The sequence below is a fragment of the Xiphophorus hellerii genome, chromosome 3, assembly GCF_003331165.1.
Source record: "Xiphophorus hellerii strain 12219 chromosome 3, Xiphophorus_hellerii-4.1, whole genome shotgun sequence".
Classification (NCBI taxonomy): Eukaryota; Metazoa; Chordata; class Actinopteri; order Cyprinodontiformes; family Poeciliidae; genus Xiphophorus; species Xiphophorus hellerii.
The window spans coordinates 30,037,652-30,057,196 of record NC_045674.1 but is presented as its reverse complement, the minus strand read 5'-3'; the positions used below and the strand labels follow the sequence as shown (position 1 = coordinate 30,057,196).

Sequence of the window (19,545 nt, the reverse complement as noted above, 5' to 3'; positions counted from 1 at the left end):
TCCAAATCTTTCCACGCCACTGTCTCCGAAAGAGCATTACCCTCTTCCTGTTGAAACTCACAGACAATGCTACAAAATATGTAAAGAAACATCAACTTTTAGAATGATTTTGATTTACTATTCAATACTTATTACGTTCATTTAGCATAAATGCTGCCTCATATATTCTGATTTTAGATGGATTATTAGTTCTGTGGCACTTCTTTTCATTAGATAATATATTATAAATGTTACCAGATCATTTTTTCCCTCTTGACTATAAGAAAATGTGCAATATTTTATACTAATCACATCAACTTTCATTTGATTCCCACAGTTGTGTTTTTTGCAGCAGAGTCGGTTCCTTCGGTGTTTTTTCTTGACGAAGCCTTTTCTGTTTTGTCAAGAACGGAAAAGGCTCCGTTCTTGATGAAAAGGCTCATCAAGCTAGACTAGTGAACGTTTTGCGACTAGTGAACGTTTTGCGTTCACTAGTCTAGCTTGCGGAGCAAAAGCCTCTTGATGAATTTGACTGGCAGCCAATCAGAAAATGAGCATCAGAAATAAAATTTAAATCAGTTATTTTAGCTTCTGTTTTATTTTTTTATTTTATTTTATTTTTTTTTTAAAAAACGAAACTAAAATAATGAAAATTATTATTTTCTCTTGAAAAATTCAAGAGATTTGTTTGTTTTTTTTCTGTTTTTTCTCTCCATCTTCCCTCCAACTTTCTGAGGCTCCGACAGCGGCTCCCTCCACTTTCAAAAATCACTGCATTAAACCATAGGACACGTGTGCAGATGTTGAGATCTTTGTCACAGATTGCATTTGCCAACAGTGTGCTTTTATTACACTGTGTGTGTGAATAAGTGTCATCTGAAGAAGGAACTGTCCCTTCGTTGTCAGTGAGCAAACCAACACCTTGTATTAGAAGAGCCTCCAGAAGCTTCATTGGAACCGATAATGAGAGGTGATTCCTGCTCACGTCAGCCTGGAAAGACAGAAACGTGTCCTGGCACTCAGCGATGCCTACTCATTTTAATGTCAGCTGCTGTCAGTCTCTTAGATACAATGCACTTATCAGAGACGAGTTCAGCACACACACACACACACACACCAACAAAACAGGTCGATCTAGCCTAACTACCCTATTATTTCTTTAAGCTGGCTGCTTAGATTGTGGTGTATTTGTGGTAAAGTGACAGCTCAGCCACATTGCCTTTTGATGTTTTCATACTGATAGATCTGAGAGGAATTCAAGCACAATAAGAAAACATGCAGAGTTCAGACAGAAAAAAATAAATGTGTGAATAAACTTGCTTATATTGTATTCTAAAGATTAGCTTAATTTTTCTTTAAATTATCTAAAGTATTTTGACATTTCGGTATTCTCAAGTCCACTCAGCGTCTTATCTGCATTCATTGAAGTCCCTGACAGTTATTTAGCATATTTAGCAAAAAAAAAAAAAAAAAATTCCTTGAACAACCAACCATCTGAGGAATTTTGCTTTTTAGCAATTTAACACTAACACACACACAAACACACGGACACACACAAAGAGTCCTCACAGTCACACAGATCGGTTTGCAGCAGAGACCTCGGTTGGCTGAGGATGTCATCAAAAGCAGTGGAGTGGGAACAGGAGTATATCTGCAGGCTGCAGGTAGAGTGGATCATTACAGGTCACAAAGCACCCAGGGTCGGTGATAACAGCTTTGTGACTGTGTGTGGGCGTGTGTGTGTGTGTGTGTGTGTGTGTTTGTGCTGTTTGGTGTCAGTACTTACTGTCAGGTGGGAACTCTCATAGTTACAGAGCTTGGCAACAAACTGAAATGTTACCACTGAGGAAAATCCAAGCCATCATCTTGTTTACGCTGTGGAAAGACAAATTATGGATTAAATATTCTTTCTAGTAGCTTTTGGTAAAAGCAGATAAAAAAAATTAAGCGAGTAACATTTATTTACACTCTAGGGAATTCAAGAAAAACACCTTAAAGTAGCTAAACAAATCAGCATAAATTCAGTGCATGCACATGCTTTGCCTCCATATGGAGAACTAATTGTTTTTTGTTCATTTCTTCTTCATAGCAGAAGCACGGCGTAGGGATGTTATGGTCAGTTAGACGCTTTGTCATTCCCAACTTTCCGCTTCCGTCTGATTCGCCATGGGAGTGTAAAGACACGGCTTGTCCCTACAGCCTGAAAACCTCCTCTCTGATCCTTCAGCACAACCGTGAAAGCAGCATTTGCTGTTCTCAGTGATCTCCCTTAACAACTACTGATTGGACCACTGAAAAACTAAACGCAGTCAACTGTCTGTACTTAACCTTGTATTTTACGGTCAGAAATCTGTTTAAGGGAACTAATGAGATGCTATGCAAGTGTTCCAAACATGGGTGCCACTTTAAACAACTTGAAAAATAGTTAAAAGTCAACATTTTACTTGATACACTTACATAGCAGAACCTTGTTTGTGTGAATATTTAGACATTAGCTTGTCTCACTGAAACACAATGCTTAAAAATGCAACATCAAAGCTATCAGTCTGTAGACCACATTATTCTAAAAAAAAAAAAAAAAGCACCTAGCTAACCACACTGGACACAGACGCCCACACAGGCATATATATATATATATATATATATATATATATATATATATATATATATATATATATATATATATATATGAACTGTGCTGCTTACATTTCTGTGTATATCTGCATGTACATAACACAAAAAAGTCAGAGCAAATTTGTGAGAAAGTGGTCCACTGGTCAACATTGATGTTAAAAAAGTGAGACTTCTGCAGCCACTGAAGGGATGTAAACTCCAACACCAGTGCAGTCGATTTCATCTCCAACGGTTTCCAACTGCAGCCTTTAATTCACTGCGGTTTTGTGGACACAAGTGACTCATTTCCTGACACTTTTACTTTAAATGCAATCTCAAACACTGAGTCGTATGCAAACCAAAGAGGTCGGCTACTAAGCTGTTTCTCACTCCTAATTGCATTGGATTGCTGCAAAAAATTAAGAGCTATTTCAATACAAGCATGAACGCCTGTTGCACAAAAAGATACAGACGATATTTGAGCGCAATCTCTTTATGACCAGACACTTCCTGTTTGTGCTAGCAGAGAAAAAGGCAGGCTCAAGTCATCACCAGTGTGCCTCTCTTCACTGTTCTGATCTCAGCAGGATGACTTTCTGTCCGCGTCGCTCATGTCTCTCATTAGAAGTCCAACACTGCTGTGCGAACAAAAATACAGATTCAAAGCATTTTTATGAACGGAGCTACTTGGGAATTTCTGCCCATGATGTCACCATAAAGCTGATTTGAAAATGAAACACTGTATAGTTTCTAGTGAGCGAGTTATTGTGATAAAGTACTTTGAGGTTTCTTCCTTGAGATGTTTTATGACTATAATTTTCAGCTGACCTTTCTCCACTGTCAGCCTGCAGTCAGCCAGTGTTCCCTGAAAGAAGACGTGTCACTTTATCCTCCATCAAATGCTTGGTGGCCATCCTGTCTGGGTGAATATTTTAATCAAATATTGAGTTTCTCATTTAACAAGAACTTATAAATTGAGTATAAACAGCGCAAATGGGCATTGTAAAGCTGCATGAAGATCTGAACTGCAAACACAAACACTGTAGGCAACGTCTGGATGGGGAGAAATAGTTTCTCAAGAATTTATTAATATGGAGGATCTTGTTTAAATACCTCATCTTACGTAATATTTGATGACCCCATGCTTTCCTTCTTGTGCAACTCAGCCTAATTTGGTGTTCAATCGAGAGAGTTTAATAGGGTTATTAAAGGCACGGCGTGCATATGGTGCTGTGTTTACTCAGAGTACAAAGATCTGCTTTCCATGGAAAGCTCCAGGAGTTTGTAAGGAGAGATTTTATTCTGTCCAAATGAGGGTGTCTTTAAGGTGTTTTCATTTTTGGGTCATACTTTGTGAAGTTTCCTATTTAACTATTCAAGTAGATCATTTCCTGCCTCACATTTCAACACTTTTTTTTATGTTAGCAAACTTTTGCTGGTTCTAGTTGCCTATAATGAATTGTGAACAGTCAGAAGCAGCAGATAAAATCTGAGCTTTGGGATGTAGTGATAAATTAACTGGAAAAAAGTCTCATAATTAATCATTTATGTTTAAAGCAATGGTCCTGCCACATTATTGGATATGTATCTTTTGATTCAGTGGTGTAGTAATACACAGTAGCAAAGGAAAATCATTTTCCAGCTAAATCAAAGATTATATTATTTGGACACGTTGAAAGGTTCGGCCACAACACTGATTCGGTTCTCACACACCATGTCCACCGCACCACTTTTATGGAATCAACGTCACACAACGACCCAATAACATTGCTTAATTTCACACTAATCTGAGCTACCTGCATTGATGAAGACACACTGACCTCAGGATTCTTGAAACGGAAAGTCAAACTGACAGCTTGGCCTACTTTCTGATTCATTTAGGTAATATTTGGTGACCCTCATAAATATCCATTCTATAAATTAGGATATTATTGAAAAGTTTAATTAATTTCCAGAGCTTTATCACTTTGTGTAGGTTAATTACACACAGATAGATATTTGAAAACCGGTGTTTCTGATTGCAGTTAATGAAAATTTCATATTTATATTAAAACATTGCTTCAGACCAATGAAACAAGATCTTTTAATACAGAAATGTAGCCTTAAAGAAAAGCATGTTCAGAAGGTACACTGAACACTCTTCAGGAATCTAAAAAAAAGTCAGAAATTGAAAAGAAAATATTGAGAAATGTCAGAAATCTAACAAAAAAGTCTGAAATCTGAAAAAATGTAAATCTGTGAAAAGTCACAAATTTAAAGGTAAAAATGTTTTTTGTTTTGTTTAGCTGACTACTCATCTTCATCAGAATGCACATTCTAATTTATTGAATATGATTGTAGAGAAAATTTCATTTGGAGATGGTCATTGTATGAAAGTATCAACATTTATATAAAAAAGTAACATCACACAACCATCCCACTGCTAATTCCACACTCCTGATCCCAATACACTTGAACTACTCAGAACAGAAACGCATCAAAAGTGACAGATTCTTGTTAGACAAAATCCACCTTTATTTCCTCACCTTTAGACCTGCTTAACATGCATTTATCAAAATTCAACATTTCAAAAGAACGTGTAAACTTTGAACTGTTCTCCTGAGATGAAAGCTAGAAGTCCTGAAGTTTATGCTAACTGTGTCGTCCTGAATTCAAACCGTCTTTTGCTCTGTGTCTCCCACCCAGCAGCGAGCTGAGTGACTGACAGGACAAGCAGACATGGGGAAGCAGAACAGCAAGCTCCGTCCCGAGGTGATGCAGGACCTGCTGGAGAGCACAGACTTCACCGAGCACGAGATCCAGGAGTGGTACAAGGGCTTCCTGAGGGACTGCCCCAGCGGGAACCTGTCCATGGAGGAGTTCAAGAAGATTTACGGGAACTTCTTTCCGTACGGAGACGCTTCCAAGTTCGCCGAGCACGTCTTTCGCACTTTCGACGCCAACGGTGACGGGACGATAGATTTTAGGGAGTTTATCATCGCTTTGAGTGTGACGTCCCGCGGCAAGCTGGAGCAGAAGCTGAAGTGGGCCTTCAGTATGTACGACCTGGACGGGAACGGGTACATCAGTAAAGCTGAGATGTTGGAGATTGTACAGGTGAGTGTCTCGCATCATATTTAACCAGCTGCAGACAGTACAGAAAGCGTTCTAAAATTCCCTGATTGCGCCTTCACTGACTTTTAGGGAACACATGTAAGAACTAGAACTTTGTCTAAGAAACAGCGCTGTAGCTGCATCCGTAAGACAGCCCGTGTCTGATACTGTGAGCCTCTGCTGATATTTTAAGAACAGAATACCCAGGAAGTGAGAGGAAGTTCTGAAAGACATGGAGCTGGTTGTGGCTCTTTCTACCACGTGGCTTCTGAGAGATAAGTCCTTCTAGATCCCGCTTTTAGCGAGCATTGAAATGCGTCTAAGCTTTAATGATATGTTTCGTCGATGTAGAAACTCTTTTTGTCTCTAAGCTCTGACTGCCACTGCCCTGTTTGCCACACCATGTTTTTAAAGTTCTATCTGTTTATAGCTTTTAAAGGTGGACATTAAAGGACAGAGAGTACTCTGAGGCCTTGTCCACACATAGCCGGGTCTTCATAAAAACAAATGTCTTCACCACATCGTTTAAATAAATAGTATGGCACATGCTGGATCGGTTTAAGGAGCGTTTTCTTCCACATGAACCCGGACAAATCTGCTCCTGAACGTTGTTTTAAATATGCTAGACCCGTAGGGGGAAGTGTAATGCAAAGCTGAAACCTGTCAGCCAATCATATTGCTTCAAAGCAATCAGGACTTCCTGTCAGGAATTAAACATGGCACCAGTAGGTTCATTGATGTGGACAAATATATAGGTTGAACTACTTTTAAATAGCCTATTAGGATATCAAGTTAGTAAGACGAGACGATGTTGACTGGGAATCATGTCAAAGCAAGTAAGTGGATATATTGGTGCATTATTTGTCACAGACCCGAAATATTTGTTTTCCTATGAACACAAATGCAGCATTTTGTCAAATCTCCACTTTGGTCGGAGTTTTTATAAATATTCATTTTTAGTGATATGAAGTTTTTTGCGTTCATGAAAAATCAAGATGCATAAAAATTTGTTTTCCCAGATGCCCGCGTGTCGACTATAGGCCAAAGACTACTTAACATTTTTACAAATCCAAAATGTGACTAAAATACACATTTTATTTACCAAAAATGTAGAATTAAATATTCTGTTTTGGCAAAAAAAAAAAAATTGGCAACAATGTTGATACATTGATAAAAATGTACGTATAATGTATTAAAAATGTAAAAATGTTTAACAAAATTTCTTTTTGTTAAACATGCGTTTTTGTGCTCTGAGCTTTGCCCACAGGATAGCTTCTTTTTGATTCTTCTACACTAACTAATAAGCTTAAGATTGTTTGTACCTGGCAAATTTACACCTAGGTGTTTTTCATGTAACCAAGACGGTTTTTTTCTGATAGGAAATGACCTTTGTGCCCTTATGCAAGGCACTTGACCCCAGGTTGTCTACTGATCTGTGTATCAGTGTTGAGTAGGGTTATTCTAGCTGAGTGAGACGTGTAGTGTACGAGCCCTTTGAGCGGTCAGCGGCTCTAGAAAACTGCGAAGTTCAGTCCATATGATTTCATCAGTGAGCTGCTGATGTCACTTCCTTTTTTAATTATTTACCTAAACCAGTCTCTGCTGGGAGTGGTGCAAAAACACGATATGCAAATGTAGTGGTTCTTAAATACTACTGAGTGGAATCATTTTTAAGTTTATGTTTTATATGGTGGAGAAAAGTTTTAAAAATCATCAAAAGCTCAAAATGATTCTGACCTTCCTGATGATGATGAGTGTATGTAAACTTCTGGCTGGGTCAGTCACTCATGCGGCTGGTTTTACTTCCTGATCACTTTATGACTTGGTGTCTTTCTAATATTCAGTGAAATTGTTTCCTGTGACTGTTTATGCCTGTTGGTACATGTATGAACATTTTAACCTTAAATTAAGCCTCCTTCACTTTTTTCAAGGCAGCTGCAGAAAGTTAAAGGAAAGAGATCTGACATGTGTTCCATGTTCTTCCCTTAACCTTACCCAGACTGCAGTGAGTCACACCTCAACCTGTCACTTCCTTCTGCAGCCTAATGACATCAACCTTCTGCCTACTTCCCATTAGAATCTTAAACTGTTTGCAAAGATTAAAGCGCTGAACGCAGTGACTCAGATTCTTGTGTCAAGCTTTTCTCCAGGCTTACCTGCTCAAACGAGGGAGAACATGACTAGTAGATATATCTGCATCTATTTACTAAATTATGTAACTGCAGTTAACAGAGAATGGATTTTCTTCTTACTGTAGCTATAACTCAAATTCAAAATTTCATTATGATATGTTGTGGTATCTAATGCCGTAGCGATGGAAGAGATAATAAAAACAAAATGCACCAGTCTCTGTTTGCTACAAATCTTTACTACATCCAATCAGAGGAGGATGTAGTAAAGTTCTTGGTTCTTTAGATCAAGAACTGGTCTAAAATAAAACTTTCCCATTATTATAATCATCATTACAGGCTTTTTTTAGCACACTGGTTGCACGTAGTGTCACTTGACAACACATAAATAACTGCATCCAACCATATTTTGAAATATATTGATATTTGTGGGTCTTCTCACAGAAACAACAGTGGCAAAAATGCGAATCAGTCAGTTTATCATCATCACATTAATATGAAAAAAAGTAAGAAAAAAAATTGTATACTAGAATAAAGTCATAATAATGCGAGAATATAGTCGTTGGACAATGAAGTAGAAATAATACAGGAATAAAGTTGTAATAAGATAAGAGAGAAATATGTAGTAATAGTATGAGAACAAAGTCATAATATTAGAAAAATTAAGTAGTAATTTTATGATAACTACTAAACAAAATACAGTAAAAAATTAACATGAGGAATACTGAGCGTCTTGTGAAGTTCTATTTTGGCATCGAATTTACAGGACATACTTTTACTATCAGTGCCACTAAAATGCATTATTTCTCAATATTTCAACAACTTATTGCTGGCATAACAAGGAATGTTTTAATATTCTAAAGGTGGAGTTGGAAGCCTAACGATTTTAGAGCTAAATTGGGCCCCGTGCCCCCTCATTATTTCATTTATCTAAAAACCTTTCACACCAACCTGCGGTGATTAATTGTGTTTGCACTGATCTGAGGGTCCAAGTATATATCACACATTCATCATTTCTTCTCAGTATTGCAGTTTTTCTGCATCACACAACAGCAAGAAGGTCTTCTGTACCTTTTACCTCTCCTTTTACCTTTATCTGATCCGAATGCTTTCAGTTCTGGTTCCTGCAGTTTGAAACTCACCTGAAGTATGTTAGGTATTAAAAAGCACCTGGTTTGAATTACGTGCTTTAGAAGGACATAATGATTGTTGTTTTTAATCTTTATTTTGGACAGCTTGCTATTCAGATTTTGCTTTTTGTGACGAGTAGCCACAGCCGCGTGACTGCTGCCACTTTCCGATGCTTCACCCAGAGGACCCTGCCATCCCTCCCACTGATGCTTTTATGTTTCGCTGGACACCGGCCGCCATTGGCCAGTGACGGAGAACTCCAGCTCTCTCCCACTATTTAATGCTCTCTCCTGCAGAGAGCGTGTAAACGCTGCTGATGCTCGTAATTAGCCTTGCTGTGGGAGTAATTGAATGGGACAGATCAGAGTCGGCACGGCTCTTCAGACAATGGTCGAAAGCCGAACACAGAAACGCATAAAGCCACATCGTCCACTCATCAGCAGTTGATATCTCACGCCTGCATGTCTTTCATCTGGAAGGCTGTGCTGTCAGCAGAGCAGACGGGGTGCAGGGCGGGGGTAATTGTTCCTGCTGGCAGATGGAGGGAGGGGGCATTCAGACAGGTCATCTGGTGAGGCAGAAGAAAGCAGTTCAGTGGAAGAGAATCATTCACATTTAGCTAGAGCAGTTCAGACTGGCTTTCGCTTGCTCTGATGACACTGTTGACATATGGATGGCAACTTTTTCTTTTGCCTTTCCACTTCTTAAAACTCTGACTGAGCCACCCAGGCAGAACCGCTGCTAGTCAGTTCGGTTCACCCAACTGCTAGCCAGTGTGGTTAGCATTTCCCCTCGTTAGAAAGAGAGCTTTGTGCTTTGTGGTTAGGAACAAGCGCGCTGTTTGCTAAGTATTTTTACGCGAGTTCTATGTTACTGGATACTTTATGTTTTCAAAGGTGTGTATATATGTATATGTATATTGAAAGGAATTGATTTGGAAAAAAAATTCTTTTGCCTCATTTTGTTATTTTGTGTTTCTTATATTATTAGTTACTGTCATTTTGTTTCTTAAAATGTCAACATTTCCACTTTATATTTTGTTCAGTCTGATGATGTAATTTTTAAATATTGAATGATTGATAATCTGGTCAGTTACTCAGTACTTGAGTGGACTTTTACAAAATACTTTTTTACTCTTACTTGAGAAAAATCTTTAATGGCTACTTTTTACTTTTACCCTCATGTGCAGGAAGAAACCCTGGCTTCTTTTTGGTATGTTTGGTATTCAGTGTTTTCTTTTTAGAATTGTTATAAGCAGAGTTAATTTATCGTGGGTCGTGTGATTATGGAGATGATTATGCAAAGAAGGATTCTTCATAAAATCAAGAAGTTGATGGTCAACCCTGACCATCCTCTTCATCAGACTGCCTTGAGAAAACAAAGTATCTTCAGTCAGAGGCTTCTTCAGATTCGCTATAATACAGACTGCTACAGGAGATGTTTCCTGCCAACAGCCATCACCATCTACAATACCTCTGAAGAATCTGAATTAATGAGCTACAACAATATTTCATTTCCTTTTGGGATTAATGAAGCATTTTTGAATTTGAATTTGAAGGGAGCTGAAGGTGAACATTTCAGAGAGGCTCCACGAGCTGACAGCATGTAAAACAGCAACACTGAAGTCTTTAAATTCAAAGGTTTTATTCATCAGGGCATACAGTGGCAGAAAAAAACATTTGCCGCCTTCAGAATTGATCCTCTTAAGGTTTTCAAATCATAAAAAAATATCATCCAAGAAAATGTGAGTGAAAGAAAAAACAAACAAAAAATAAAAGTAGTTTTATTTATTAAGATTAGCTTTCTCAATCAACTGTGGCTTTGTGTGAAAATGTAATTGCCCCCAAAACCTCCAAAGTGGTTTGAGGCAATAACTGGCAATGAGTCTCTAAAGTCCTCAGTTAACCCACTCGGTCTGCTGCAGAATGGTTTTCCTTTCTCAGTATTCAAAGGTGTCGATGCTGGAACAGCCTGTTTAAGGTCACATTATTTCTTTTGGATAAATGACAAAAATGATATCTCTTTTCTCTTATGGACTTTTACTAGGCCACTCTAAAACTTAGAAATAGTTTTTGACAAGTATGAGACAAGTTTATATGTTCTTTTTTGTATTAGGGCTGCTTTTTGAGATATATCTGCCTACTTCATGTTGTCAGATCGATTCTATTTAAATGATGTCTTGAGTCTTTTAGTCTGAAGTTATTTAGACTCGGCTGTAAAAATGTGAAACTGGAACAAAACATGCATGATTTGACAGGGAATAGCTACAGTATATTCTCACATAGCTGGTTTGGATAGTTTTTCTTCCCCTTTTAATAAATGAAACCATTATTTGACAGAACTTTTCTGCTTACTCTGGCTATTTTTATTAATTTCCCAACAGCACATTTTATTCATTGAATGTTTTGAAATATTTAAGCAAGGGGGGGAAAAGCAACAACTCAAGAAATGTGTAAAAATGACGTACTTTTTTTACACTGATTTAAAATCAGATTTTGAAAGCGAGTGTCTGTTGCCTTATCTTCACAAGATATGGCAAATTCTAGACTTTTCAACCTCACACAACTTCTAAAAGTCAAAAGTCTTTGACTTCTCACACTCAGAAATGTTGACGTTTTTTTTCTTGAAAATTTAATTCCATAATTTGAGTTTTTTTCTAGCAAATTTTTTGACTTTGCAAACTCAGAAGTGTTCTTGTTATGTCTTGAAAATTTCTGAGATTAATCTCAAAATTTGGAAATTTGATCAATTCTCTACCAACAACAGCCCTAACTGCTCTGGTCCAGAAGTTACATAAAGAGAGAAAAAAACTGAACTGGACTGATTGAATTTGTGAGTGAGTGCGCCCCCTGAGGGCGAGACTCTGCACACAGTTGGCGCGTCTCATCTTCAGTGGGAAATGTGATTTTGATCATACAAACATCTGAGATTACACAGCATCAAATAGACACCAGCTCCCTGTTGGGGGATTTGCAGCATTTGGAGATCTCAGGGAATGAATTCAGAGTAAATCGAGTTAAGATGACACTCGGTGCACTTCCCATCATTTCACTCCTTATTGTCATGTAGGGATTTAGGAACTAGATCCGGTGTGAGTGTGTTTCTCCAGATAGGGCCGACAGCTGACTGTGACATTGGCTAAACGTCCTGAACACTCATCAGATAATAACAGAGCCGGCTCTGTGCTGAAATCAGGCCCTGATATTAAGTGTCAGTGTTGGTTGTCCCTCCGCTCCTCTCTGACCCGGCTGCTCCTCCATCCTGCTTCTGGGTAATAGGCAGCATAATCAACACCTATATGGAGCTCCGGCTGGCCTGTAATCACAATCAGCCCTGCTCTGCTCACATGTCAGCTCCCATTCCCCTCAAACCCACCTCCCTATTAAAGGCACAGAGAGTGGGCTGTGATTCCACTGTTTACTGCCAAACAGCCTGCCATGCAGCACGGAGCAGGGGGAGACACAACACGGGTAAATAGTCTGTCAGGGATTGTGTGCGTGCATATGTTTGTCTACCTAAGCCGCGGACGTCCATTCGCAGAGCAGCAGAGCAGAGCGGAACCAGCAGAACGGCTTCATACTGGAATGATGTTCATTCACTCCGAGTGAGACGGGATGTAAACTGTTAGTAAACTGTTGCAATGAGGAGCAAATCAGTTCATCGCATCGTGAATGAAAACAAACGCAATCATTTCCATTTTGCATGATTTATCATTTTTCTCTTTCTACAAAAAACTGGATGACAAAAGTCTTCAGTCTGGTGTTTTGGTCTGGAGTAGACCCATATTTTAAGGGACAGTTTTTGTCTACAGAGACTTTATAATTCATTTTATTTGTTGTTTCTTGGTTCTTTTGTTTATTTATTTTGGATATGTAAAACGTCTTGCCGTTCCAGTGTTAAATGTTCATTAGAATTGAAAGTTTATTGACCTTTAAGAATGTGTCCTTGCATTATTATGCCATTACCATCGTATTACTTGAAAAGCGTCTCCAAACAACAATACTATGGTTTATTACAATAACGTCTCCAGTTGTTGGGCCAGTGCTGTTCTGAAAATGGTTTTCTATCAGCAGAAGCTTCGCATGCTGCAGTCATAACACTCGATTCAGATTTTTAATATGCTCTGTTAATGAAAAGATTCTGGTGTAATGACACTTTACACACAAAACACACTGTTATACCTGGAGTGTTCAGCTGACCTCACAGTCATGTTAGCTCAGCCTCCTCATGATTGTGGGAGGAAGCCGGAGTACCTGCAGAGAACACACACATTGACTGGGAGAACATGCTAACTCCATGCAGGAAGACCCCAGGCTGGGATTTGAACCCAGGACCTTCTTGTTGCTAGGCAACAGCACCACCCGCTGTGCCACATAATGACATGAAGTTCTTCTGCCTGGAAACAGTTTTGCTTTAATATGGGTGAGACGTCTGTGGACTTCTCATCATTTCAATGTTTTCTGAAATCTCAAAGCTTATACATGTTACCATGGAACATAACTGAGTTCATGTTTGTTTCAGTCTTCTCTCTTTCTGTATGTTTTTGTGACGTACTGCGTACAGTTAGAAGGAACAATTGAAATTCCTGTGAATAAGATTTTAAAGAGAAAACATTTCAATAAAATGTCAACAAACCCTGGATGCACCTAGACAGCGGAGCTTGCCTTATGAATCATTAAAATGTTCCTCCAACAGCAATGTGTCCTTTTCTTTAGGCGATATATAAGATGGTGTCGTCTGTGATGAAGATGCCTGAGGACGAGTCGACGCCTGAGAAGAGGACGGAGAAGATCTTCAGGCAGATGGACACCAACAGAGACGGTGAGTTTGTCTTATACGATATAGTTTTTTTTATTGGGTCTTCATATATTATCTTCAGACGCTGGGATCAGTGGCCTCCCTCAGAAAGAACTGGTTTAATGAACTGTTTGTAAAACACAGCTGGAAACATTCCTGTAGGTGTCTCAGAGTTCATCTGAAGAGAAGCAGAAGGAGGCTTTCTTCTCGTTTCAGCTAAAAAAAACATGATAAAGAAAATAAGTCTTCTTTTCACACAACACTAATCATGGATCAGTATGAGAATCATAGCCTCTTGAGAAAAATGACCAAAATTTCATGGTATCACACTATTTAACTGCAATTTATTAATAATAATAATAATAATAATAATAATGAAAAGTTGAAGATGATGTAATTCATTTAATTTACAACAGAGATGCTGTAATTATTTCCATTGTGGCCAAGACTGTATACAATATCGATTGTTACGGTATTAATTATCTATAAACATACATATGCAATTCTGATTTTACATGTATGGACTAGGACAAATATGCAGAATAAGCACCTGCTAAAGTTGTGTCAACTTAAGCACTGAATAATGTAGCTTTGTTATTAGCTTGTTAATTAGTCAGGCTATCTGCTCAGGTAGCAATAACATCAAGTATTTGAGAATTGTGAAGTTAGTACATTTTTTACATATAGGAGTATGTATCACTGTACTAAAATTTGTATTTTTAAAATGTTTTTTTTTTTTAGAGACTAGGGCACCGAAATGTTTCTTTTTAAAAATCGGCCAGAAAACTGCAATTGGTGCACCTGCAGTGAAAAGTATTAAAATAAATGTAAAAAACCCAACAATAATTCAAAGATTGAAACGTACCAAAGCAGCCATCTCTGTTTCAGTGTGCTATATTCCCACCATGACTCTCCATGGTTCTCCATAGTGACATAATGACTCTAATGTACACAGGAATGTAAAAAGAAATCACAGGAATATGAAAATGGATTTAAAAAGGGAAGTTAAGGAACTAATAAAGGAGGGAAATGAACCAGAAATAAATACATGTGATATCCAATGAGTCAGATCAATAAATGTGTCTTTCAGTTACAATGTTTTGAGAAAATGTATATATTGAGCCAGTTAACGGTTTTTGTGCCAGTTGCAGACGTTGCTAGTTTCATCCCACTTCCTGTTGAAAATTTGCAGAATCGTCCTCTGAAATCTCACAGAGTAGTTCTGCAGCTGAACTCAAACAGGAACTGGAATCTCCCTCACTCCAAGATCAGACTGTCTTTCCTCTGTTTACATTTTTCTGAGAGTCCTAACAGTTTGTGACGGTAGAATTGGGACACATGAGCTTCACACACACCAAACCAAAGCGTATCAACCGTGATGCTTTAAACGTGACGTGTGAAGCTGTTAAAACAGACATGATGTGAGGGAGCAGAACCAGGAAGTACTTTTTTGTCCTCTCAGGAGGAGGAGGACGAATGGGTGGCTTGTATGGAAGAAGCCAGTCTGAGGGTGATTTAAACATCCAAACACCGCCACCTGGTGGCCATTCCTGAGCACTAAAAATCCAGGGCTCGTAGAGAATCCCTAAGAAAGTAACTTTGCCAAAGTCACATAAAAGCCAGTGTTTCTTTTGTGTGATTGAGTTTTTTCATCCTCAAATTTTCCTGCTTTCTTGCTTCTGCTGCTGTGTGTGTGTGCATGTGTGTGTGCATACAGGTAAACTGTCTCTGGAAGAGTTCATCAAAGGAGCAAAAAGTGACCCGTCCATCGTCCGCCTGCTGCAGTGCGACCCCAGCAGCGCCGGCCAGTTCTAAACCCGAGGCAGCGCCGCGATCTGTAAGCCTCACGCTCCATCAGGCTCTTCCACTAAAAGTTCATTTGACACAGTTAGAGGACAGGTGATGAAGCGCGGGAACGCCTCATCGGTTCAGAGTCGTGCAAACCTGACTGATGTAGCCGAGGCAGGCCAGAGCTCCAGCCTCACTAGCTGTTCTCTTCTCCCACGAAGCCTGGTTCCTCCCCGGCAGCCAGCCCTGCTGATGTGGGAGGGTTCAGCTGCAGCGCTGTAGGAGGTGACCTGGTAGGCTGGAGCTAAACCTGCAGAAAAATCGATTTAAAGCCCTGAAATGTCATTTATAGCCATTTGTGAAATGTTACTTTATTGGATAAAAAGTGTATTGGTACAGTTTTATTTTAAAGTGGTATTTTCACCATCTCTGCTTAGACAGGCAGGTCTAGGTTGATCAGATTCACGTTTTCTGTAGCATATTGTAAACGTTTCCCAGAGTGCAGCCTAACAAACGGTGAACACTGCATAAACACAAAATCTCACCAAATATTTTTTTTTAATCTGGTTTCTAGTGTAAATAAGACAAAACCAACATACAAATAACTTTTGAGCAATTTATAGGTCAGTGGTGTCCAAACCTTTTGCCCATGAGGCCAAAATTGGCAAATGGAAACTACTTGCAGGCCACAAAATTCACTCAATTTAAAATGCAACAAGGAGTTTATTTAAACTTTACCTGCTTAAAGGTAAACACCCTTTTTATGAAATCTATAAATCCTTAATGATCCAAAATGCAAACAAAAAACTTTGGGCTGTTGCCTTGTTGAAAGAAAAAAGACAATTTACAAATGTTTTTTTCGTCGTCAGTTGTTTTCTATTTTGTTAGTAAGTTTTTTACCGTTGTTGACTCGTTGTCATGGGGCCAATCATGATCATTTCAAGGGCCACAAATGGCCCGAATGCCCCACTGTGGACACCAATGATATATCAGCTTCTTTTAAGTAAACAATAATTTAATAAATACTAGTTCCACTGGCAGATTATTTTACTTTTAACATGGGAAAAATGTCTTGCAAGTGAAATAAGTTCTCATTTGAACTGCTTTTTTCTCCATGTTAAAGCCCCCACATCTTGCTGAAAACTTACTTGTAGGTTGTTAATTTTTTCCCTATTTCAAGTGTGCTAAACTAGAAAGTAGATTAACAATAACTGAATAATTAGTTTTTGCAGTGAAAGACATTTTCTCATTTCTCCAAAGCTGAATGAAAAAAAAAAAAACGCTATGGAGGAAAAAAAAAAAGGGGAGGGGGGGGTCGCTTTTCATGCAGCTCCTTTTAACATAATGGGTTCAGCAGCACTTTTTAACAGTGTGTTTGGTGAGATATTACCTTCCACTCACTCAGGGTGAAGTGTGCGTTTGCTCTAACAGGTATTGGGAAAGCGGTGTGACCTCAGTGTGAGTCAGTGGATTCCCAGCCGTGGTGATTAACACGAGGCCCGCTTCCCAGCCAGACCTCACTGAGTGATGCTGCAGACCGACTGCAGCTTGGTGAAAGCATCCTGTCACTGCGCAGTAACAATAACACTGATATGCAGCGTGTCGTCTGACGCGCTGCATAAAGGGACGGCACGCCTGATCTCAACTCATTTATTTTATCCTAACAACATTTTAAAATATGCAGATTTCTTGAACACTTTCCCACACATTGTATGGATCAATTCCATCCATTTGGATGTTCTGAAAGCCTTTATTTCTATTATTCGTGGTGATTTTCCACTTACAGCTAATGAAAACATGACATTTAAAATGAGAATATTATATCTGACCAATAAAAAAATGAATACAGAATTGTGAGCTTGGTGAAACATCTGTTTAATACCGGCTTTTAGGGTGTTATTTTCAAAAGATGGTTTTAGTTTGACAAAAAAAAAAAAAAAAGCACTGACGTTTGTCAGCAAGCGATAAAAGGGAAAAAATTCAAGAGGACTGAATGGCTTTGCTAGACATTTTACGTTATGTAGATCCACGCAGATATTAAAATAATCTGCGCACAGAGACACTGACTGACTTCAGATTGTTTTCTTCACAGTGCTTCTTTGGGTGACTCTACATGCCTGTAACTCTGCACTATGGAGCAGACTGATGATGAAGAATGATTAGATGAAGATGAAGAAGAAGCCAGGCCTTCAACATGTACTGAAGACTTTTTAAAGATGGCCGCAGGAGCCTAATTCTTCGTTAATATTCCCCTCCCTCCGTCTTCTACGACCCTCTGCCCGATCCACCAACTAAACAGCTGCCTGTCTCTGAAATCCAGGCGAAATCCACTCCACTTCTGGTTACAGACCACCATCACCATCACTGCCCCTTACTGACTGTAATGAGCCTCCTCAGTTCTCCTGTAGGCCTGTTAGAGTGTAGAGAAGGTTTACCGTAGGTTGTGTGTATATATGCAGTGTAAACTGGAGTCTCTGTATCAGTGTCTTTGCTTGGCTCTCTGTTGTATCTAAACTTCCAGTTAGGCCCATACAGAGCGCGGAGTGTGACAGACTGAGCGCGTGCAGAAGAGAGAAAGAGAGACGGCACGCGCTGTAGGTGAGCAAGAGAGGACCTGTGAAGTCTGTCCTTCGCTCACAATGAGTCCCACTTTCTTTTTCTTTTCTTTTTTTTGTTTGTTTTTGTTTTTTTTTTGTAAACTTGATAGACTGTTTGTTTTATATATCGTGCTGGAACGGACACATCTTGCAACATTATGCTACTATGCATATGCTCCCGGATCCGTACTTAGACTTTGTGACGAGCGTCCCTCTCCCTCCGTCTGTTCCTATGTTTTATTTTGAAATATCAGAAAGTAAGAGCACAGGAAGTGCTGCTGTGCTCGAGCTTCGCACACAACACACACTTTAGTCTTTCCAGGTATTTCGAGAACAGTGTAGTTTTTTTTTTGAAGTGCACCTAAGCTCATTGAGCAATTCCATGTAGTCCAGAACGTTCGCTTCCGAACAAAGTTGTGGTGAAATAATAATAATGAAAATAATAATAATAATAATAATAGAAGATGTTTATTTAAATGTCGCCGGATATCAAGCATGCGGACCAGATTCTTTCATTTCGGACTAAAAAGTGAGGCGCACAGAAACGCCTCGCGCTCTCTTTTAACTTGTTTAATGAAAATGCTGCATGTAGTCGTTGGGTACACGGGCGTGTAAACTTAACACGACGCGTTTGCATGTGACTTAAGCGCATGTGTGTTTTGTTTTTGTTTTTTTAACTATAAGTTCATAGATACTCAAACTGCCAGCGGAACGGCGGTCAAACAACGAGCGCGTCCCGGCGGATGCGCGCGGGAGGATTCGCTCGGCTTCGTTCCGCGTTCGGGAGGAGAGAGTCTGGAGTCTGAGCGGGATCCGCCTGACGCCGCCCCGTGAATGTAACCGAGCATCGAGGAGCTTTGAATGTTCAGAAAAATGCTAAAGAAGAAGACCAACAGAGAATCCGAACTACTGCAACGATGCTGTCACGATGTGTCGCTTTTACTGTTTTTTTTTAAATATATATTTATATAAATATACACGGAGAAGCTTTTCTTATGAAAGGAAAAGAAAAGAAATGCGTCAGGTGTAATATTTCTGTCAAATACAAATTAGCGAATTGTGACCAAGTGCCAAATAAAAACAAAACAGTATTGTATAAATTTATACTATAGAATGGTTATATGTTGAACAAAATGTTTGTAATTGTTGAATTTTGTAGGTTTTGTAAGGTATCCTGTATTTTAGTGACTGACGTTTTGAAACACAGGATTCTCTTATTTTTTGTTCTTTTTTGGTCAATTAAAAGGCAAGAATTAAATCCATGGTGTACTGCGTGCACGTATTCATGTGGTGTGTGTGTGTGTGTGGTTCATTTTTGTTTCGTTAAATTGTGATTCTGTCTTACGTTGGACCGAAAAAGCCCAAGCATCTTTGTTAAAATGTCAGACTTTTATAATGTAAAAAAAAATTAGACTGAG

The 19,545-nt window shown here is 38.9% G+C and overlaps 1 protein-coding gene across 6 annotated transcripts in view; it reads left to right on the top strand.

Moving 5' to 3' along the window:
• ncalda (neurocalcin delta a) overlaps window positions 1–19,409 on the top strand; it is a 71,416-nt gene extending 52,007 nt beyond the window's left edge. For 3 of the 6 annotated variants that reach the window (XM_032557935.1, XM_032557934.1, XM_032557936.1), the window contains 4 exons: window positions 5,281–5,688; window positions 13,661–13,766; window positions 15,460–15,579; window positions 17,623–19,409. In XM_032557935.1, the coding sequence (XP_032413826.1) occupies window positions 5,311–5,688; window positions 13,661–13,766; window positions 15,460–15,557 (582 nt within the window). In that variant the 5' untranslated portion in view covers window positions 5,281–5,310 and the 3' untranslated portion in view covers window positions 15,558–15,579; window positions 17,623–19,409. Of the gene's footprint in view, window positions 1–5,277; window positions 5,689–13,660; window positions 13,767–15,459; window positions 15,580–17,622 lie in introns of all 6 variants that reach the window. The other 3 variants (XM_032557933.1, XM_032557932.1, XM_032557931.1) reach the window with 1 other exon arrangement.
• Window positions 19,410–19,545: the final 136 nt, after the last annotated feature.